This window comes from Bubalus bubalis, chromosome 3 (assembly GCF_019923935.1).
Source record: "Bubalus bubalis isolate 160015118507 breed Murrah chromosome 3, NDDB_SH_1, whole genome shotgun sequence".
In the NCBI taxonomy this organism is placed as follows: domain Eukaryota; kingdom Metazoa; phylum Chordata; class Mammalia; order Artiodactyla; family Bovidae; genus Bubalus; species Bubalus bubalis.
Genome location: NC_059159.1, coordinates 115,353,635 through 115,378,611, shown reverse-complemented (window position 1 = coordinate 115,378,611; position 24,977 = coordinate 115,353,635). Strand labels below are relative to the sequence as shown.

Here is a 24,977-nt window from a genome sequence, read left to right as displayed (position 1 = left end):
AGTATTCTTGCCTGGAGAATCCCAGGGATGGAGGAGCCTGGTGGGCTGCCGTCTATGGGGTCCCACAGAGTCGGACATGACTGAAGTGACTTAGCAGCAGCAGCTATTATTGTTCCTGAAAAGAATAATTTAGTCTTGTTCTTTACTAATTTTTCAAATTATCTTTTGTCTTACTGTCTTAAAATATCTAATGATTTTCATTGATTATTAAAGATGTTGCTAATTATCCTATATGCTAGCATTTGGTTTTGGTAATTAATATTCAGAAACTTATATTTTGAACAGTCAAAGCCAACTGATATTCTTCCCTTATCATTTTCCTTCTGTTTTCAGTGCTTAATTTATCAAGTTTTTCTCTACCATATAACTGGTACTTATGTGTTATTTGTCCTTAGTTTTTTAAGACCATTCTTGAGATAATTCATTAACATATGATTCACTCCATTTTAGTTTTTTTATTACTGGCATTATGTTCTGGGGACGTTTTAAATAGCAAAATTACCAAGGAAAATACCCTAAATGCAAAAAAAAAAACACAAAAAAAACCTCGTCTACAGCAGAAGAGCTTACATAAAATGGCAGGGTATCCTTCTTTAACACCTCAGCTGGGAACACAGGCCTTGGGAGACTCAAACGTCTTGCAGCTAGCTCTGTGCATACCCAAAAATGACTGTGAAAGTGACATGAATATTGATTTTGGGGTTACACGTAAGTTTCAACAAGCAGAAACACTCACAAATGTGGAATGTGTGAATAATGAGCTTGACTGTTATATATGAATAATGGTGATACACACTCACGCACCCACACAGTCAGCTGGTGAGTTTTATACTATTTCACTATCTAAATTATTGTAGTGTTATAATATATTTTAGTAGTATTTAATGAAATTTAATATTTTAGTAGTACTTCTAAGATTGTTACAATTCTTCCATGTGCTATCTCAATTCTTTCTTTCAAAAAATCTTTGCAACATCCTGTCCCCTATTTATATTTCCAGAAAAACTTTACAATAATTCTGAAAGACTTTAAAAGAACTGCTGTTGTGATTTTTTATTGAGTGCATTAAATATACAAAATTAATTTATAAGAAACTGACACCTTTATAATACCAGGTATAGGAAAATATTCTATGATTATTTAAGATTTCCTACTGGCCCTTAAATTCTACAACTTCCCTTATAGAAGTATTATATATATCTTTTTAAAATTTTATACAATTAACATCTTTGCAATAAAGTTATTTCTGGGAAAATGGTTTACTCTATAAACAAGAAATTCTATTTCAAGGAATTCATCTGAAGGAAACATATTACCCTAAAGAAATGAGCAGAAAATCATGTAAGTATTGATAAAGAAATCAATCAGCATTATAATGCTATTTAAAACAATAAAAATGAATCAACTTAAGTTTTTAACAACAGGAAAATAGATTTTTTAAAAAATTATAGTTTAAAATATTTAGAAAAAATAATGCACTCAAAATGGGGCTTCCCATGTGGCTCAGTGGTAAAGAATCTACCTGCCAAAGCAGCAGACTCAGGAGATGTGGGCTCAATCCCTGGGTTGGGAAGATCCCCTGGAGGAGGAAATGGTAACCCACACCAGTTTTCTTGCCTGAAAAATTTCATGGACAGAGGAGCTTGGCGGGCTACAGTCCACAGGGTCACAAAGAGCCAGATACAACTGAAGTAACTTAGTATGCACACACAATCTATTCACCCCTTGTAAAAACTGCTCACTATGATACTTCATGTTCCTAGCACGGTGCCTGGGATATATCACATGCTTAATAAATACCCAAATATTCAACTGATGGAAATTTATCCTTCCATTTAAGATAAAATAACATGAACTAAATTTACCCTCCTGCCTGAAAGAATTCCTCTCTCTCCCCCTGCAACAAAGACACACATACAAAATATATTAACAAATGATTTTCAAGACACAGGACATCAGGCAATGGGCAGTGATTACTGAGGAACAAGAAAAAAAATGAGATGAATCCCATGACTACCCCAACTTCAATTGTTTTGAGATAATTTAAAGGTCATGAAAAAGCAAGGGGGTGGATAAGCCAAGAAATAACCAATAAAAGTCCATGATTTAAGAAAACAGCTGAGAATCCAGGGAAACCAAAGCAGGTAGAGATCATATGGTAAAATGACATAGAGGACAGGGCTACAGAGAAGAACCCCAAAATTTCAGCACTAAATGAATACAGAAAAGAAATGTTCAAATCAGTCATCTGAATCACCACCTAGAGAAAATTAGAACAAGAGAAAAATTAAAATCAAAGGAAGCAGAAGGAATAATAAATATCAAAGCAGGTATCAATAAAAGAGAAAACAGAAGAGAGAAATCCAAAAGCTGGTGCTTTAAAAGCAATAAAACTGAATGTTGAAGAATGGATAACCAGGGAATGGCCAACGGAGAATAGAAAGATTGGAAGATCACCTCCTCTTAGTGGCACACCAAACTTACAACTATTTACAGAGCAGCTCTCAAGGAGAATGACCTGAAGACTAGCAGAAAATCTCTTCAAAACTAAACATATAAAAAGGATCAAGACAGGTAGAAGGAAGGTAGACACAGTACAGTAAAGAACCATACCCCCAGGTAGGCCACAAATGGAAGAAGGATCATTATAACTGCAGAAGTTCTCCCCAGGGAACTAGGGGTACAATCCTCCTCATCAGGCTGCCCAATCTAAAGTCCCCAGAATGAGACTTTGAAGACCAGTGGGGCATACTTTTGGGAGAGTCAGAGAGTAGTTGCAAACAGACTCTACTCTTAAAGGACACAAACTCTCACGTGATCTAAGATCAAGGGAAGAAGCAGTAATTTATTTACTTATTTTTTATTTTTTTTTTAACTTTACAATATTGTATTGGTTTTGCCGTACATCAACATGAATCCGCCACAGGTGTACACGTGTTCCCAATCCTGAACCCCTCTCCCACCTCCCTCCCCATACCATCCCTCTTTAAAAGGAGCCTGGGTAAGATCAACTTGCTATTAGCGAGCCTCCCAGAGAAGCAGGAATCTTCTGAGACTCACACTGGGGACAGAGACACTGACAGAAGCCATTTTTGGGCCCTTATTCAAACACAAGGACAATGCTCTAGGAAGCACCATTTTGGAATCTTCTCTCTAGCTCATAACACTGGGACCTGGCCTAACTCACCAGTTAGTAGGTACCAGTCCTGGGACATCCCACATCAAGCAGCTGGCTGAATGTGGGCACAGCTCCACCTACCCACAGCAGGCCAACTCCTATAGGATCCCCTGAGCTCCTAGCTGGCCCAGGAACCAGCTCTGCCACCAGTGGCCCAACACCAGCTCTGGAACCCTTGAGCTCTTCAACCATCCAAATAACTGACCTTGACCCTCCCAACTCTGGAACACCCCAAACACTGCAGCCAGCTTTGTCAGGAACTAGCCCTGCTCAGCAATTCCACTCCTGAGTATTTAAAATGTGAACAATCTAAATGTTCATCAGTAGGTAAATGGATAGAGATGTGGGGGGTGGGGGTGTGTGTGTGTGTGTGTGTGTATACACACACATGCACACAACGAAATATTACTCAACCATTATAAAAAGAATGAAATCTTGTCATTTGTGACAACATGGTGTCCAAGAGGATATTAAATCAGACAGAGAAAGATAAATACCGCATGATTTCACTTATATATAGAATTTAAAGAACAAAAGAAATGAACAAAATAACAAAAAAGAGTCACTGATATAGAGAACAAACAAGTGCTTGCTAGAGAGGAGAGATGGGGGAGGAAAGAAATAAGTGGAGATTAGGAGGTACAAACTTTCAGTTACAAAATAAATGAGTCATGGGTATAGTGTGGAGAATATAGTCAATAATTACGTAATATCTTTGTATGGTCACAGATGTTAGCTAGAGATGTAACATGGCTATCTTTTTGAAATGTACAGAAATACTGAATCACTATGTTGTGTAACAGAAACTAACATAGTTCTGTAGGTCAGTTATACTTCAAAACAAACTCATAAAAAAAGGAGTTAAGATCTGTGTTACCAGAAGCAAGGGATAGGAGGAGGGCAATCTGGATGAAGGTAGTCAGAAGGCACAAACTACCAGTTGTAAAATACATAAGTACTACAGACATAATGTACAACATGATAAATTAACACTGTTGTATGCTACATAGGGAAATTGTTAAGAGAGTAAATCCTAAGCACTCTCATCACAAGAAAAAATATTTTCTATTCCTTTAATTTTGTCTCTATATAAGATGATGGATATTTACTAAACTTATGTTGTAATCATTTCATGATGTATGTAAGTCAAATCATTATGTTGTATACCTTAAACTTAAATAGTGCTAGATATCAATAAAACTGGAAGGGAAACAATAATGGATACCATTTATCCCACAGGGAAAAAAAAAGCAATAAAACTGATAAACCTCTAGCCAGAATGATTAATAAAAGTATAAATTATAAATATCAAGAATAAGGGAGATAGTATCAATATAGGTATTAATGAATAAAATAATATTATTAACTTTATTTCATAAAACTCTACAATGTAGATGAAAGACATGTTTCTTAAAAATATTAATGATCATTCATAAAATAATTCATATAGCACCAAGCTTACTAAAGAAATGGAAATTGTAGTTACAAATCTTCCACAAGCAAATCCCAGCCCCAGTGGCTTCACTGGTGAATTCCACCAAATATTTAAGGAAGAATATAACTGTACTCAAATTATCACAAGTGTATACACAAACTTATCAAACTGTATACTTTTAAAAATACTCAATTTATTATATACTAATTACATCTCAAATAAGGCTGTTTTTAAAATGTTCAATTGATGGAAAGTGGCAGGAGGGACACAGACATGCCAGGAGCCAGAGAGAAGCAGCAAAAATAAAAGGAAAACAATAAATAGAATGAGATTAAAGAAAAAGTACACAAAGAAAAGAGCAAGTGAGAGGTTTAAATAGAAATGATTCCCAGTTGTAAAAGGAACAGGGTATTAAATCTACAATGTGTGATTAGAAATAGCACAGTAAAAGTTTTGGAACTATCTGGATATTCACTTAATTCTGCTAATTACTAATCCTATGCAGAGTGAATATATAAGACTGTACTCTACTCTGTGTGGATATGTATGTGTGCGTGTGTGTTTAACTAGCATATCAGAACCACAGCACAAAGCTGATAGAGTACTTTGGGCATGCTGTATTTCCAGAGAGAATGAATATATTAGAAATTCTCCTATTTCTTCCATAACCTCCTAATTTATGAAGAACTGCCAATAAATACAAATATACTTCCTCAGATAACAAATTTTACAGCATGTCTAATTATCTAATATTTTCCTAGGTATTTATTTAATCACTAAATGTTTTTTTTTATTGGAATATAATTGATTTACAACATTTACTTTCTGGTGTACAACAATGTGAATCAGCCATAAGTAGACATATACCCCCATCTCTCTTGAGTCTCCCTCTTTCCCCCATTTCACCCCTTTAGGTCATTATAGAGCACCGAGCTGAGCTTCCTGTGTTTTCTAGGTTTTTAAAAACTAGAAGACAATAATTGATTTTATCAAGAAATACTTGAGGAAGGGGAAAAAAACCCACAAAATTAAGTATAGTTATAATAAAATTAAATTCAATTCTAAAAAGAAGACTCAAGATACCAAAGCCTTTAATAGAAAAAAAATTAGAAAAAGACTGCATTCTACATAAATATACTGGTGAAAAGCTTACCTGTATAGTCGCATTTCACTTAGCTTTATCGTTATCAAATCAATAATGGGTGGGGGGTTGGTCGGACTCTTTGTTATTACATGGAATGTATTTTTCATTGTAATTAGTCCAAAATCAGCAACAAAAACATTTTCAGAAACTGGAGACTGTGGGATAACCACAACAGGGGCTTTGATGTGAACATCCAATGCCATTCTAGAACTCCTCTGTGCCAGTTCTTTTACACCAGTAGCAGCCATTCCTGCTGCCTGAACAGTTGCCTCCGCTAAGGCTTGTTTACCTGCTTGAAAATTATCTATAAAAGCCTATAAAGAAAACAGAATTATATTCTTAAGGCTACCATTAATGAAAGAAATTATTAAATGTATCACTATTTATGATTTTACTTCCGTAAGAAAAACTTTCTCTTGGTACAACTAAGCAACATTTATTCAAAGTCTGTCTACATTAAACCTTAATCTTCTGCAATAGAAGTTGGGAAACAAAAAGATGCAGATACAGAAACACAGTAAAACAATAAAAACCTAGTCCTTGGAACAAAGCAGCGTGGGGATACTGCAATGTTTCACTGGTATCTGTTTCTCTTTTAATCTCACTTTCCTAAGGGCTAAACAATCGTATTGTATTTCCCTATAAAACCTCAATGCACACAGAGCTTATTTACATTTGTAAGGTAAAACAGTAATAAAAATGTTTGTCAAGAAAAACTGCATGATAACCTCAGTTAAAAAGACCACAGAGACAACAATATTATTTATTTAGAATCAAAAGCTGACTCATTTGAAAAGACCCTGATGCTGGGAAAGATTGAGGGCAGGAGGAGAAGGGGACGACAGAGGATGAGATGGCTGGATGGCATCACCAACTCGATGGGCATGGGTTTTGGTGGATTCTGGGAGTTGGTGATAGACAGGGAGGCCTGGCATGCTGCGGTTCACAGGGTCGCAAAGAGTCGGACACGACTGACTGACAGAACTAACTGATTATCTAGTTTATACCACAATTTAGTTAAAGGAATGAATAGTGAAGTCAGAGACAGGCATGACAGTCACAGGAAAAAATATCGGCTGCCAGCAAAAGAAAAACAAACTATGAAAGGCAGAAATAGAGTTTATATACCTTAGGGAAATGTCATAGGGATTAAATCTAAATCCCACAAAGCCCCAAATATTCATAGAATACAATAGGAAATGTAATTTTCCTAATGATTATCTGAAACCAAACCGGACTTCAATTGTATATTTAGCACTTTTAGTAAGAGCTGAAAGGTAAAATACTTAAACGAATTATACATAAAAGAAAGAATTAAATTAATATACATAACATATATAAAATGTACATATATTTAATGTCTATAAAATACATATTTTAATTAACTAGAACATTCCCATGTGAAAAATGATAGTATATAAACGATACTATACATTTCAGTCACGATAAACGGTACCCAGAATATTTTTAAAAAGCAGGGGGAAATAATCAAGCAAGGAATTCCTTATCTATGCTTGAGAAACAGCAAACACTTTCCAACTAGTAGGCAAAAATAAATAAAAAAATCAATTAACATACTTACCAATATAGAATACAGAAATTTTTTGACAAGAACTACTTCAATGCAACCAACAGTTAAATTAACTTGCATATCAACTACATTCATATCTGTGTATGCAGAACCAGCAGTTGCACCCATATAAGAAACCATTTTGAAGCTGAAAACTTCTTTTCCGGTAATATAAACAGCCTTAAAGAGAGAAAATTTCAATCGTCAAAATCCACTTTGGATAGAATGTCTTCAGGGCAAAAATAAAAACAAAACATACACACATATTTGGAAAATCTTCAAAACAGTCAAGCCAAGTATAAATAAGACAACAATTCTAACATCCTTACTAGAATCTACACAAGATTATTCAAAACAGAAGTGGCGGTTCCCTTTTGGGATGCAATCAATTTGGTAGGTTTGGCACAAGATTTTTTTAGTGGGAAAAACAGGAAAAAAAAAAAAAATCAGACTACACCTTTTCATTTAGTGAGTATACTTTTGTACTGAGAACTGCCATATAAATGTATTTTTCATTCACTGTCAAAACTGATAATCTATTTTCTTGATCTGAGGTATGTGAATAGATTTTCCAGATCCTTCAAAGGAGTCTTCTCCTATCACAAAACTTCTGCTCCTTATTAGTTTGTTGAGTCATCTCAACTGCCAAATAAGAATTACCTATAGCAGTATGACGTCTCAAGCTCCGCAATAAATTAAAAATGGTTGGAGATATTAGCAGATGTGGAATGACAGAAATATTTTGAAAGATAAACAGAGTACTCACTAACTTAATTTTTAACTACTTTATGGTTTTCTTGACCCTTCTAAATGCTAGAAGCAGGGCAGAGGGCTGAAGAACCATAAGTAAACAAATTCCAACCATGAAACAAAAAAAACCTTAGGAATCAGAGATAGTTGACTGAAGGCTGAGGTGTAAGATGAGACTCTACTTAAGTCTATAGGTATTCTGCTTCTGCCTAGGATACAGAATGCTGAAGAGAGGTCATTGCAAACCTTAAGAATGAGAAAAACAAAAACAGATAAACTATAAAATTTTTAACTTTTCTTAAAGAAAGAAAGAGAAGTCACTCAGTTGTGTTCAACTCTTTGCGACCCCAGGGACTGTAGCCCACCAGGTTCCTCCATCCATGGAATCTCCCAGACAAGAATACTGGAGTGGGTTGCCATTTCCTTCTCCAGGGGATCTTCCAAACCTAGGGACTGAACCTGGGTCTCCCGCATTGTAAGCAGACACTTTACCCTCTGAGCCACCAGGGAAGCCTCTTAACTTTTCTTAAAACCATTAGAAATCTGAGGCTACAAGCCAACCAAGCGGCCTGAAATCTAAAGAAAAAATAAGGTACTTTCAAGAAAGACAGAATCTTAAGCACCAGCTCACCTAGGATAAGGGGCAGGAGAAAAGAGATGCCATATACCATAACATTAGGTAAGAAGAACTGAGATAAAATGGTAAAGGTTGACTATGAACTAATAATGGGAGACACAGAATCCCTGGGAGTCACAGACACAGAGGAGCTCACACTCAGTTGTAAGCATTTCATTGCGCACTTTATGTTGGAAATTCCTAAGTGACTAGGGTCACAGTGGAATACCAGAGGAAGATTTCCTTGCTACAATCCTCAAAGAAAGGAGAAGCCTCCACCCTGGAAAAGGCCCAAAGTACCATCAGGATTACTGCCTCAAACAGAAGCCTTAAGAAACGATGGGAAAGGCACTAACCTTGTTGCCCTCAGCTCTCCATTAACGTGATTTAACTCCCCATGCTAACACGTTAGCAGAAAAAGAAGGCACACTCGCTTTCAGACATAAATACTGTTCACTACCATCTCTGTTACCCTATACATGACGTTTGACAGTCAATCATTAGCTACAAAACACCCCAAAAAGAAGGGAAAAAAAATGAATGACAAAGCAATTAACAGAAAGACTTGCCTATAACACAGATGTTGAAACATTCAGCCAATGGATTTTTAATTATTATCATTAATAAGGCAGGTGCTTTGAGTGGAAAATGTGGAAAATATGAATGAACAGACTAAAGAATGTGAGCCAAGAAATGGAAAACAAACAAAAAAAAGGTAAACATTAAAGATTTAAAAACAGGGTAGCAGATGAAGAACACTTTCAGTGGGTTTATCACTATATTCAATGGAACCAAGGACACAATGAGTGAACTTAAAAACAGGTCAACAGAAATTATACAAATGAAACATAATGGGAAAAGAATGGGAAAAGAACAGAGGATCTAAAGGTCATGAGATGATCTCTAATAAGAATCTAAAAGTAATTTTTGGAACCCAAGAGGAAGAATAGGGACGAGATGGAGGAGGAAAGGGAGGTGAGGAAGGAGGGAGATGGAGGTAGAAAGAACTACCTGAAAAGACATAAAAAATATATAGAGAGAGATCCAAAAAGCACAAAAAACTTCAAACAGGACAAATATGAAAATATACTTACATCTATATAGACACACTATACACAAATCCAGAAAGGCAGTCAGATAAAGACAAGAAATTATGTACACCTAGTAAAAGTATCTGGAGAAGGCAATGGCACCCCACTCCAGAACTCTTGCCTGGAAAATCCCATGGATGGAGGAGCCTGGTAGGCTGCAGTCCATGGGGTCGCTAAGAGTCAGACATGACTGAGCAACTTCACTTTCACTTTTCACTTTCATGCACTGGAGAAGGAAATGGCAAGCCACTGCAGTGTTCTTGCCTGGAGAATCCCAGGGATGGGGGAGCCTGGTGGGCTGTCGTCTATGGGGTCACACAGTCGGACATGACTGAAGTGACTAAGCAGCAGCAGCCACAGCAAAAGTATCACTCAGATAATGAAGGTGAAATAAAAGTGCTTTTTTCCCTAGGTCTGATCCCTCCTTCCTGCCAAAAGATGAGATAAATCATAACTAGCAGAGATGCATTATAAGAAATCATTAACTTCTTCAAGTGGAAATAAAAATAACAAAATTTTGAAGCTACATGAAAAAATTCCAGAAATGGTTAGAATAAAGGTAAGATGGTATATGTCTTGTAAAAAATTAATTTCTCTAAAAGAAAACTAAACCTAAATCAGTACATATACATTGAGAACTTTCAGCATACACAAAAGTAAAACATATTATAATAATACTGTGAACGGCAACAAAAGTAGCAACTGACAGTAGAGTGTTGCTAGGATATACTACATAAGCAGTAAAATATTATCAGAAGGTAGACAATAATATCCCTAATACTATTAAATTAATCAATGAAAAGCAGAATAACTTCCATAAGTCACATGAGTGACTTGTGACTACCCCCCTTGAGTCCAACAGAAGAGAAGAAATTTTCATAAAACAGTGTTTAGTGCAGAGATTGTGGCCTAGGAGACAACAGGCATAGATAAAGGGTAAATAAAAAGATCATACTAAAAGATGGGTATTTTAAGTAAAAACCTGTATTTTGAAACATAAGGTCCCTCATTCTTCATCCAACTGGCTCCCTGAACTTACACTGTCAGGCCTATACTTACAATACTTTTCTAAAAGGAAAATGACTGGCCTGAGAGAAAAAGAAAACAAACAAACAAAAACTCTATAGATACTCAAGTTTTGAGGCTATAAAATCACTGCATTACTGCCTACAATCTGCCATGATGTTCACCTGTCCAAAGTCCTACCTACACAAAGCTTCCAATCAGCTCTGAATATTTAGGCAAAATTACCAAGTCCTTCTAAGAGAAAGAAAGTGAAACTGTCAACAGGCTCAGCACCAGCAGTTTGACTGAACATTTACACTAGGCCAGAAAATATAGAATAACATGCTTAAAATCATCTAGAAAAGAAAATGCAAGCTAAAGAATCAAAATCCAGTCAGAGTACTCTGCAAATATAAATGTAATGCAACATACAAATGTTCGTGGAGTATCATTCTTACAACTATGAGCCCTGACTAAGAAATCTACTGGGGAATAAACTTATGAGTAGCCAAAATTTTGGGGATGTCAGCATAAAGACTGGTCAAGACTCCCATTTAATAAAGAAGAAATTTTTTTGAATATTCTGAATCAGAGTATTACCATTTTGCAACCCTTAATGAAATGATGGTTTTTAACATTACAAAGATAGCAAGAAACTGCATCCTTTGAAGATACTCAACACAATCTATGAAGTATTCTTGTCTTCCCCAATCCCTGAAAAACAAACAAAACAAAACAATCTCCCTGAATCTCACTGAATGAAATTTAACTTATCAATTTTATTTTCTTGGGCTCCAAAATCAATGCAGATGATGACTGCCGCCATGAAATGAAAAGACGCTTGCTCCTTGGAAGAAAAGCAATGACCAACCTAGACAGAGTATTAAAAAGTGGAGACATCACTCTGCTGACAAAGGTCTGTACAGTCAAAGCCATGGTTTTTCCAGTGGTCACGTATGGATGTGAGAATTGGACCATAAACAAGGCTGAGCACAGAAGAATTAATGCTCTTGAACTGTGCTGGAGAAGATTACTGAGAGTCCCTTGGACAGCAAGGAGATCAAACCAGTCAATCCTAAAGGAAATCAAGCCTGGAGAAGATTATTGAGAGTCCCTTGGACAGCAAGGAGATCAAACCAGTCAATCCTAAAGGAAATCAAGCCTGAATATTTATCGGAAGGACTGATGCTCCAATACTCTGGCCACGTGAAGCAAAGAGCCAACTCATTGGAAAAGACACCGATGCTGGGACTGAAGGTGGAGGGGAAGGGATGACAGAGGATGAGATGCTTGAATAGTATCATCAACTAAAGGGACACAAGTATGAGCAAACTCTAGGCAGGGAAGCTTGGCATGCTGCAGTCCATGGGGTCACACAGAATCGAACATGACTTAGCAACTGAACAGTAACTGTACACAGTAAGAAAAGGATATCTATTTAAATAAATGATGCTAGGAAAAAAGAAGCCAATGTTCAAAAAAGTGAAACTGGATTCCAGCCTCAATCATATTAAAACAAAATCAGTTTCAAGTAGGATGAAAGATGTAAGTGAAAGGCAAAATCATATAACTTTTAGAAGGTGACATAGGGGAATACCTTTATGAATTCACAGAACCGATTGATTTAGAAAACATAACACTCTCAAACCAAAAAAGAAGGATAAAATTCAACTTCATTAAAATTAACAACTTTTGTTTCTCAAAAGACATCATAACCAAACTGGGAGTAACTATTCGAAACAAAAATAAACTAAGCAAGGAATAATACAGAACATATTAAATGATTTCTTACAAATCAATGAGGAAAAAATTAACATTCCTTCACCCAAAATTGGTAAATCAAATCAGGCATCAGCAAACTATCAACAGCAGGATTAGGTAAGAATGATTTTCGTATCTGTAAGTAGTTAAAAATAATCTAAATAATAGTAATATTTTGTGACACATGCAAGTTATAGGAAATTTTCATTTTATTATCCATAAAATAAAATTTTATTGGAACACAATCAAATCATTCATTTACACATTACCTATGGCTACTTACACATTACAATAGCAGAGCTGAATAGTTTTAACAAAAACTGCACGGCCCACAAAGCCTAAAAGACTTACAATCTGGCTATTTACAGAAAAAGTTTGCTGGCACCTGGGTTTAACAGACATTTCATAGAAAAGCAAGCATAAATAGTCTATAAATATGTGAAAAATATGCAACTTCATTACTGGTAAGAAAAATACAAACTGAAAACACCATATTATATACTCCAGATCTTCAAAAAACTTAACACAACAATTTCGAGCATTGGGATGGAAATAAAATACCAGATCTCTCTTCCACTGCTCCTGGGAGTACATGATTCTCTGGAAATGCTTACATGAGATATGTCCAAGAATATACCAGGAGACATGTATAAGACTAGTTACAGAAGCAATGCTCATAAAACAAAAGAACAGAAACCAAATATCAATAGAACTATGAATAAATAACAATATACACTGGAATCAAAGTTAACAAAAAAGGAAAGGAACATGGGGGTAGGACAAGAAGATACAAGTGAGAAAATTCATTTTGTAGCTTTTTTAAAATTGGATTTTTAACCATAAATATGCATACAAATAAAATTATAGAGGGAAAAAAGTACAGGTCTTTTGGATCATTGAAAAAGCAAGAGAGTTCCAGAAAAACATCTATTTCTGCTTTATTGACTATGCCGAAGCCTTTGACTGTGTGGATCACAATAAACTGTGGAAAATTCTGAAAGAGATGGGAATACCAGACCACCTGACCTGCCTCTTGAGAAACCTATATGCAGGTCAGGAAGCAACAGTCAGAACTGGACATGGAACAACAGACTGGTTCCAAATAGGAAAAGGAGTACGTCAAGGCTGTATACTGTCACCCTGCTTATTTAACTTATATGCAGAGTACATCATGAGAAACGCTGGGCTGGAGGAAGCACAAGCTGGAATCTCAATTGCCCGGAGAAATATCAATAACCTCAAATATGCAGATGACACCACCTTTATGGCAGAAAGTGAAGAAGAACTAAAGAGCCTCTTGATGAAGGTGAAAGAGGAAAGTGAAAAAGTTGGCTTAAAGCTCAACATTCAGAGAACGAAGATCACTGCATCCGGTCCCATCACTTCATGGCAAATAGATGGGAAACAGTGGAAACAGTGTCAGACTTTATTTTGGGGTGCTCCAAAATCACTGCAGATGGTGACTGCAGCCATGAAATTAAAAGACGCTTACTCCTTGGAAGGAAAGTTATGACCAACCTAGATAGCATATTCAAAAGCAGAGATATTATCTTTGTCAACAAAGTTCCATCTAGTCAAGGCTATGATTTTTCCCGTGGTCATGTATGGGTGTGAGAGTTGGACTAGAAAGAAAGCTGAGCGCCAAAGAATTGATGCTTTTGAACTGTGGTGTTGGAGAAGACTCTTGAGAGTCCCTTGGGCTGCAAGGAGATCCAACCAGTCCATCCTAAAGGAGATCAGTCCTGGGTGTTCATTGGAAGGACTGATGTTGAAGCTGAAACTCCAACACTTTGGCCATCTGATGCGAAGAGCTGACTCATTTGAAAAGACCCTGATGCTGGGAAAGATTGAGGGCAGGAGGAGAAGGAGACGACAGAGGATGAGATGGCTGGATCGCATCACTGACTCAATGGACATGGGTTTGGGAGGACTCTGGGAGTCGGTGATGGACAAGGAGGCCTGGTGTGCTGCGGTTCATGGGGTCGCAAAGAGTCAGACATGACTGAGCAACTGAACTGAACTGATGACTAATCTTAAAGGACAACTATATTTAATAATGTTAATTAACAGAAACAAGTTCATACCTTTTTGTATATAGCTGTTATGTCAGAATCCAGGACAATTATATTCCTTAGCTTTGCATTTGTTTCAGTCACTGATGGCCTCATAATGATTTCACAATCAAGCCCTAAGGGGAAAAAAGAATCATTAAATTCTTCTTCCTTCATTTAGTAGTTCTGAATTCACTTTTTATCAAATCCTGTTACCTTCTATCTTAATTTCGGAAATGTTACGTTTCTGATCTTGAATAAAGATCTGTAAACATGATAATTCTGCTAAAATCTGCAAGGTAATAGTATCTTCATTCTTGGATGATTTTAAAGCTGCAAAAAGAAACTCATATTGTAAAACATATGACAAAATTTTTAGTAGTTATCTTACTAACTTATAAAGTAACTGAAATCACAACAATAATGCAAATACTAGAGGAACATCTGATTTGCAAATTGAAAGCAAGCAATAATATGTTACCTACTAAGTTATGAATTCTAAAAAAAAATCAAATCCAATGAAACCAAAGTCAAACAAATGTAGACAAAGAGACAAAACAAAATAGTTCTAGATGAGAATAACATTTGAAACTAAGTCATAGCTGTAAAATCAGTCTTTGGCAATTTACTGATAACAAGGTGATACTTATTATCCAACTTATAACTTTTGACTGCTTAAAAATAGCACTTGGTTTAAAAATATACACTCATATTATTATAATTTTGTTAGTTCTATGTTTCTAATCTAAAATAATATTTTTTTGTTCAGTCATTCAGTCCTTTCTGACTCTTTGAGACCCCATGAACTGCAGCACGCCAGGTTTCCCTTTCTTTCATCATCTGCTGGAGTTTGTGCAAACTAATGTCCATTCAGTTGGTGATGCCATCCAATCACCTCAGCCTCTGTCAACCCCTTCTCCTCCTTGCTTCAATCTTTCCCAGAATTAGGGTTTTAAATTCATGAAATCTAACTATATTAAATTTATAATTTTCAGATGGCACTAGTGGTCAAGAACCCGCCTGCCAATGCAGGAGATAAAAGAGGTGCAGATTTGATCCCTGGGTCAGGAAGATTCCCTGGAGAAGGGCATGGCAACCCACTCTATTATTCTTGCCTGGAGAATCCCATGGACAGAGTCAACTAAAATGAATGACTAGATAAATAAAAGCTACTTTCTTCAGCAATTATCACTTTACTAATATTTTTTAAAATTAACTTGGTACATAATGAATCTTTCCAGATATTAATCTAGGCAATAGAATTCTGAAGTCAATATCATAAGTTAATAAGCCAAGAACCAAAATTTATTGATCTACTTGGTAAAATTTGAAGTTGAATTTTAAAGAAACATACTTATTTTTTTAACAACCTCCTCTTTGTCTTCAGTCTCCACAACATGCACCGGGGCTGGTTTTTCCTCCAAATATGGAAGGATATTATTAAAATAATTTATTGTACTCAGAAGTGCTTCAGTATGTAAATGAATATCCAAAGAGGAAAAATTCACCTAAGGAACAAAACTGATTTTAGTAACACAACAAATATTTGTTTGCCTGTTCTATGTTCTTTGTGGTATAAAGGATACAATTTATAATAGTCAATTTTTATCCTCAAGGATCTTACAGTTCCAGTTAAAATTTTTATAATACATTTGCTTAGAAATACAGTATCTAACTGAAAAATAAATTATTATTCACTTATACCTTTATCAGTTGCACAACACTGTTATAAGCATTCTTCAATATTGTTGCAGGTAAATTATTTTCAGCCTACACAAAGTGAGAAATACAAATCTGTTAGATTATCACGGGAACACAACTGCACATACAATTACACAATGGTCCTACTACACATTTATATAATTTTTTGAGCTATTTACATACATATAATTAAACAACTGCTTCACCAGAACAAAAGAAACTTGGTAAGTATAGAACAAGTATTCAATAAATGCTATATACTATCTTATCACCAAGAGTAGAAATTTAGATAAAGAAGATATGGTGAAGAGTGAAGTGAAGTGAAGTTGCTCAGTCGTGTCTGACTCTTGGCGACCCCATGGACTGTAGCCTACCAGGCTCCTCCCTCCATGGGATTCTCCAGGCAAGAGTACTGGAGTGGGGTGCCATTTCCTTCTCCAGGGGATCTTCCCAACCCAGGGATCGAACCCAGGTCTCCTGAATTCCAGGCAGATGCTTTAACCTCTGAGCCACCAGGAAAGCCCATATAATGAAATATTCGTCATAAAAAAAAAGAACGAATTTGAGTCAGTTCTAGTGAGGTGGATGAACCTAGAGCCTGTTATACAGAGTGAAGTCAGAAAGAAAAAAAACAAATATCATATATTAATGCATATATATGGACTCTAGAAAAATGATATTGATGAATCTATCTTCAGGGAAGGAATGGACATGCAGATATAGAGAATGGACTTGCAGACAGTCGGGGAAGGAAAGAGTGGGACAAATGGAGAAAGTAGCATAGACATATATACACTACCCTGTGCAAAACAGACAGCTGGTGTGAAGTTGCTATATATCACACGGAGCCCAGCCAGGCATTCTGTGAGGACTGAGAGGGGTAGGATGGGGGGAGGGGAGGCAGGCTCAAGAGGGAGGTGATAAATGTATAATTATGGCTGGTTTGTGGTGTTGTATGACAGAAACCATTACAACATTGTAAAGCAATTTTCTTCCAACTAAAAAGTAAATTTAAAAATAGAAAAAAATTCCCACCAAAAAAAAGAGTGGAAATTTAGATATTATCACACGTAGAGGACAATCATTTAATCATCCACAACTCTGTAAGGTCCTTCCCAAATCTTCCTGAATGTTAAAATTTTGACAGAATGATCCACCAGGTATCAAATATTCTGTGTTATATTTAGATCTGAAACATTTTTATATTGATAAAAGTTGTTTAATTCATAAACAATATAAACACTAAAAACTGCAACAATAATAGTAAAAAATGGCCTTTAAAGTTATATAATGCTTACTGAACATTATTCTTACTATAAAGTACTATAATTATTAAAATAATGTGGCACTTATATAAAAACAGGTCAATGAAAACACAGGCGAAATCATATGTAGATGACAGTACACATAAATATTTAATAAATGATGACTTGGTTATCACAAGTCAACAGAAAAGGAATGGAGCCACTGACAGCAGAAAAATTAGGTAACTTTAGACTATCGTGGGAAATCAAGTGAAAGCTTCATCTTTTATAGTATACCACAACAAATTTCATCAAGATTAAAAAGTCTGTAGATTCCCTAAGGGGGGTTAACAGTCAAACTGCAGGTCATTTCTACTTAGAAAGTGGGCTGCTTATTGTCCTCATATATTAAGTGTTTATAAACCACAAGTTATCTAATAGAGGATGACAAAATAAAACATCTTAAAGTTTTAGGAGTTACAGTGATCACATCGGGATGGTGATTAAACTGAATATTTCTGAACTTATAAAACTTGATTTAAATATCTCAACAGTATCCTTACCATGCTTGCATGTGAGGTAAGTTGCTTCAGTCGCGTCCGACTCTGTGCCATCCCATGGACGGTAGCCCGCCAGGCTCCTCTGTCCACGGGATTCTCCAGGCAAGAACACTGGAGGGGGTTGCCACGCCCTCCTCCAGGCCATCTTCCTGACTCAGGGATCGAACCAACATCTCTTAAGTCTCCTGCACTGGCAGGCAGGTTCTTTACCACTAGCACCACTTGCTTACCATAGCAAGTATATAAATCAAACTACTTACCTTCACATATTCCAGTGTTAAGAGATCTTCCATTGTGTTATCCAGTGTTGTAATCAAATAAACTGGTTTCTTGTTTTCATCTAAAAATAATTTCTCAAATTATTCTTTCATAGAAAATGTAATAGGAAATAAATACAGGAAATATTAACAATTATAGAATTGGAAAAGAAGTATTTCCTGTATTAGTTCTGAACTCTGATCTCTGTATTACTCAAATCAGGTGGTCTTTCTTCCTTTATTTTAAAATCTACAAATATAATTTCATCTCATGATTCCCTTTTCTTATGCCACACTACAAAAGATTATCTTACCTTTCTAAACTTAGATAGGAAGTTAAGTAAGAAAAAGTAGCAATCAGATAGAGAAAACAATGTTTATGAGGAACAATGAAAGGACATGAAGCGATTCTGGTCCTGAATCACAGAAATAAGTCAGAATCTCTAAAAACGACTGTATACAAAAAACATCAGATAGTTGATGAGAAATAAGCTGTTCTGTGTATTAGTTTAGATTAAAATAAACTTGAGTACCATATTATCAGTCTTTACAAATTATATTGTAGCTTCTGCTTAAAATCTAAGAAAATAATCAAGGAAACTGCTGAAGAAGAGTATTTTGTGTCAAGTCTTTATAACCATCATTAGCAAATTACTTATGCCTTTTAAATCAATAACAAGATACTGGAAGATAGGAGTACAAACCAGGCATACTACTCATGAGGGAAGAAATACAGTGTATTTCCACAGAACCCTCCAGATTTAAGTTCATTAGTACTTAAGCTAGCCTTCTACTGCAGATGCTAATCACATTTCAATCCTTAAAAAAGTCCCCACTTTTTCACACATTCATTCATTCACTGAACAACTATTTACTGATTATTTACTTTGTGTAAGATATATTGTATTCGCTTCTTCCTACTCTTTCTAAGAAAACATAAGCAAATGTATTACACAAATAGGGGAACTGTTAGTTGTATATCCTGTATTAAGTATGCAAGGGTTATCTTACCCTTTGCTCTTAGGGAAACAAACAATTATAAAAAAACAAATATTAACAACTTCTGTAATACTTCTGGATTACTGCAAAGCACTATCAAGTTGGCTCATTTTTCTTTTCAACTGTCAGAGCAAACTTTCTTGATGTAAAAAGCATAATAAGGCAGAATTCTGTTTCTTGCATGTATGATAATTTTTTCAGGAAGAGATAATCATAACACAATTCACCAGATGCAAGTTCTGAAGGGCCACAGAACAAGTGTAGCATATGGAACTAAAAATGTGTAAATCATTTCCAATAACTAAGTTTTCAGGCTACAATACTTAATCTGCTTCCCAACATACAGAGATCCCATTTAATCCAGGGCTCACAGAAAAGGGGAAGTTTCGTTATAACAGTTAACAGACATCTTTTGTCTGAGAATGAGCTCCCAGAGAAGATGACACTCTTAAATCCTTGATACGTATATAAGCATATTCCTCACCTTTCTTATTCCCACAGAGTTCAGCTTAAGTTTTTAACTCCCTTATTTTAGTATCTCAGTTCACCACAGGGTGGTAGTGGGGTGGGGGGACTCCTAAATGAGTTCGAAAGATTTCACAGGATAGCTCCCATTTAAAAATTAAATAACTTATAAACATTAAAAAAAACAACAACAATCAAAAGGGAATTTCCTGGCAGTCCAGTGGTTAGGACTCAACACTTTCACTGCCAGGGCCCGGGTTTGATCCCTGGTCAGGGAACTAACATCCTAAAAGCCACAAGGCCATGCCCACCTCCCCCTCCAAAAAAATTTTTTTAACTTTAAAAATTAAAAAAGACACCAATTTCCAACATGAATAATAATAAAAAAAAAAGACTCAAGTATATACTGTCTGCTAAAAACCCACTTTAAATACAAAAGTACATATAGTTTGAAAGTAAACAGATGTTGAAAACTATATTATGCTAACACTAAAAGGAAGAAAGCAAGGATAGCTATGTTAATTTTCAGACAGAGCAGACTTCAAGGCAAGCAAAAGTTGTAAGGGATAAAGAAAGGCATTAAATAATGATAAAGCAGTCGATTTTCCATGAGAATACAACAATCCTTAAGGTGTACTTATTGAACAATAGAAAGGAAAAAATGATCATAATGCAAAGAGAAACAGATGAACCCACTACCTTATTAGAACCCTTCATACTCTTCTATCAGAAATGAAAAAAATACATATTATATAGTAAGGACACAATTCAGCTCGGTAACACCATCAAATAACTGGAGGTAATGGATGTCTAGAGACTACTTCATCCAACAAGAGCATAATATTCATTCTTCTTAAGCTCACATGGAATATTCACCAAGATCAACCACATTCTGAGCCACAGAACACAGCTTAGCAACTTTTAAAAATAGAAATCATACAATGTCTGCCTTCAGACCACAGAAGAATGAAAACAGAAATCAGTAACAGAAAACTAGTTGGAAAATTCCAAGATATTTGGAAAATAAATAACACATTTCTAAATAACACATGACTCAAAAAAGAAATCTTGAAGGAAGAGTTAAAAACACTTGGAATTAAATGAAATGTCCATGCTCTAATTCCCCCAAATCTGAGACTATGTTATCTTATATGATAAATGTAACATTACAGAGGTGATTAAGGTCAGGATTTAAGGGGAAATGATCTCTGATTATCCAGATGCACCCAATCTTAATTACCTTAGTTTTTAGAGTGGAAGAAAAGGTTAGCGAGATTACAACGTAAGAAGGACCTAACACCTCATGATGGTTCTGGGATACAAAAAATTATTTCCAACGATTCAGAGAGGCCTGTAGGAGCTAAGCCCAATCTACACCTTATAAGCAGTAAGAAAATGGACTCAAATCGGATAAAACTGATGTCCTGCCAACACCTGAATGAAGAAGAAAACAGATCTTCCCCTACAGCCTCCAAAACAGAAGTCCTGTTGATAGCTTGACTTTTGCCTGTTGAGACTTGTCAGTCTCACATCTCAGTTATAAAAATTTAATAAATTTGTGGTAAAATGTTGTAATATCAATAGAAAACTATTTCAGTATTTTAGTATTCATTAAGTAGATTTAAATTTCACCATTTTTCTTAATGAAAAAAGTTATCTTCAAATCCCTCTAGCCTACTCCTTAGATCAAAGTATACTATGAAAGTTGAAGACTAACTCATAATATGTCTTTGATAATATCAAATGTACTGACTAAATGTCTAGAGAATTTATATCTAGAAGCTAATCAAATATTAAAATTAGTTTTTTTAATTAATCTCAGATACGCAGATGACACCACCCTTATGGCAGAAAGTGAAGAACAAGAGCTTCTTAATGAAAATGAAAGAGGAGAGTGAAAAAGTTGGCTTAAAGCTCAACATTCAGAAATCTAAGATCACGGCATCTGGTCCCATCACTTCATGGCAAACAGATGGGGAAACAGTGCAAACAGTGACAGACTTTATTTTTGGGGGCTCCAAAATCACTGCAGATGGTGACTGCAGCCATGAAATTAAAAGACGCTTACTCCTTGGAAGGAAAGTTATGACCAACCTAGATAGCACATTAAAAAGCAGAGACAACAAAAGTCTGTTACTTTGCCAACAAAGTCCGTCTAGTCAAAGCTATGGTTTTTCCAGGAGTCATGTATGGATGTGAGAGTTGGAAAGCTGAGCGCTGAAGAATTGATGCTTTTGAAATGTGGTGTTAGAGAAGACTCTTGAGAATCCCTTCGACTGCAATGAGATCCAACCAGTCCATCCTAAAGAAAATCAGTCCTGAAAACTCATTGGAAGGACTGATGTTGAAGCTGAAACTCCAATACTTTGGCCACCTGATGCGAAGAACTGACTCATTTGAAAAGACCCTGATGCTGGGAAAGACTAAAGGCAGGAGAAGGGGTCGACAAAGGATAAGATGGTTGGATGGCATCACCGACTCAATGGACATGGATTTGAGTAAATTTCAAGAGTTGGCGATGGACAGGGAGGCATGGCATGCTGCAGTCCATGGGGTCGCAAGGAGTCGGACACCAACTAAGCGACTGAACTGAACTGAATTATTTTTAAAAACAGAGATACTTACCAAAATAATCTGGACATTTTAAGCAGACCTCTTTCAAAAAGGCATTTGCTTTCAAATCAAATGTTCTAAGCTCAATATCTGTGCCCAATCCTAAGACATTAATTTCTACCACAGGTAGTTCACAGTCTCCAACAAGGTGACAGAACTGAATCAAAACCTAGAAAAGAAAGAAAAAAGAAACAACTATCTAACACACACACAAAAATATTTATGCAGATGGTGGCCATATATGAATATATGAGGTATACATGATATAAATGATATAGATTTAAATTTAGGAGAGATCTTATACATATAAAATACATGCACTAGGCAAATTATTTTCAATAAATATATACTGAATAGTAATAATACATGTAAACTCTTAATTATTTTTTTTAAGTGAAAGAGGATTTTTTTTATTTTATTTTTAAACCTGAAACACTGTATTAGTTTTGCCAAACATCAAAATGAATCCGCCACAGGTATACATGTGCTCCCCATCCTGAACCCTCCTCCCTCCTCCCTCCCCACACCATCCCTCTGGGTCGTTCCAGTGCACCAGCCCCAAGCATCCAGCATCGTGCATTGAACCTGGACTGGCAACTCATTTCATACATGATATTACACATGTTTCAATGCCATTCTCCCAAATCTTCCCACTCTCTCCCTCTCCAACAGAGTCCATAAGACTGTTCTTATACATCAGTGTCTCTTTTGCGGTCTCATACACAGGGTTATTGTTACTATCTTTCTAAATTCCATATATATGTGAAAGAGGATTTATTTAAACTTTCCACAGACAGAGTGTGGTCCCTCTCAGGAGGTGAGGGTGGCCAAATCTTTAATTATTAAGGAAATTAATCTTCAAAGGGAAAAGGGGAATCACAAAGTAACATCTGGATTGTGCTTAAATAGAATTACAACAATGTCTATTAGTAATAAGGCTATATAAATAATCTGAATAGCAGAAATGACCAAAATTTAAATAAGCCATATTAATTTTACTACGGTACATATAAGGCATACCTCTGGCACTTCAAATCTTATTTTATACTCAATCATATTTTTAAAACAATCTGGTTTCTGAAGATTTTTCTGTTGAGGACTTTTAATTCTAGATGGAGATTGAAGAGGCTCTTCCAACGGACTACATGGTGCATCAAAAAACTCCTCATCTGAATCTAAATATCGCAGAACATTTTTTAAGTCAATAATCTACAGGACTGATTTAATAATAAAATTTTAATAATTTATCTGAAATAAATACGAACACTACAACACTTCTTCAAAAAACTGAAATGTCAGTTTTCAAACAACTGCAACATCAAAATAAAAAGAAAATATAGAGATTATAGCTACAAAAATAAATTCTTAATGACAAAATGTATCGAAAATTACAAAATGCAATCTTTAGAATAGGCATCTTTAAAATGAATAGTCTAAAAACTGCCAAAGAAAATTTTATAGCAAATGCCAAGGCCAATTACTACCTACATGATGAATACTCAAAGGAACATACTAATATGCTCACTCTATCTGGAGAGCAAAACAGAACTTAATTACAAACTCTGAAACAGTAAAAGCAGGGGGCAGGCCCTGTAGTTTAAACAGAGAAACTAAGATTAAGCACTATTTCACATATATACAACTATATAGCCATATATATGATAATAAATTTTTTAAACATACTTTAAAGGGTCCAAAATCCAGTCAAACTATTAAAAGAAGGTTTAAGAGAAACTAAAACCATCTAATATATCCCTAAAAATATAAAATTGAATTTAAGGATAGATGATCTCAAAATAACATTTCCTTTCCTTTCCCACCAAGCCTGGTCACTACAGAGAAAGGTAAACATTCTCTAGAAAACTGAGGATCAACATGGCAATTTCTGTTATTTAACATTTAGCAATTTTTAAACTCTTAAAAATAGTAAAATACATTTATTTTTCTTTCCAACGTGGCCAAAAAAGCCTGTATTTCATAACAAAATATTTACAAGTCTTCATAGGTGAATATATATATTAAGGCTTGATTATTTTCCTTTAATAAGTGAAAAGAAAATGTGAAAAGTTAAAAAAAAATTACTATAATGAAGATCTCCAAAAGCTAAGTAACAGATTATAAATTAGACACAAACTTTCATGGGTTCTTTTAGATCACAATAGGATAGAGAAGATTAAAACTTACTAGTGGTCCTTGTTACTATGGGATTCAATTGTTTTTCGAAGCTTATTTTTAATTGAAGGAAAATTTCTTCACAATATTGTGTTGGCCTCTGCCACACATCAACATGAGTCAGCCATAGGTATACATGTGTCCCCTTGGTCTTTAACCTCCCTCCCACCCTTCCCACCGCTCTACACTGTTACACAGCCCCAGTTTGAGTTCCCTGAGTCATACGGCAAATTCCTTTTGGTTACCTATTTTACACATGGTAGTGCATATGCTTCCATGTTACTCTCTCCAGAAAATCCCACTGCAAAAGGAATTTAAGTGAAATTTTCTAGATAACATGCATATCTACTATTGCCTGAAATTGT

The 24,977-nt window shown here is 35.5% G+C and overlaps 1 protein-coding gene across 1 annotated transcript in view; it reads right to left on the bottom strand.

Annotated features, from left to right (window-relative positions):
- The window catches only part of VPS13A (vacuolar protein sorting 13 homolog A), a gene marked incomplete in the record, with an annotated part of 267,525 nt that overhangs the window by 132,602 nt on the left and 109,946 nt on the right, over window positions 1–24,977 (bottom strand). The window contains 9 exon segments of the mRNA XM_045165068.1: window positions 5,767–6,071; window positions 7,340–7,507; window positions 14,635–14,738; window positions 14,818–14,934; window positions 15,956–16,109; window positions 16,306–16,371; window positions 18,367–18,446; window positions 22,453–22,609; window positions 23,461–23,615. Of these exon segments, the coding sequence (XP_045021003.1) occupies window positions 5,767–6,071; window positions 7,340–7,507; window positions 14,635–14,738; window positions 14,818–14,934; window positions 15,956–16,109; window positions 16,306–16,371; window positions 18,367–18,446; window positions 22,453–22,609; window positions 23,461–23,615 (1,306 nt within the window).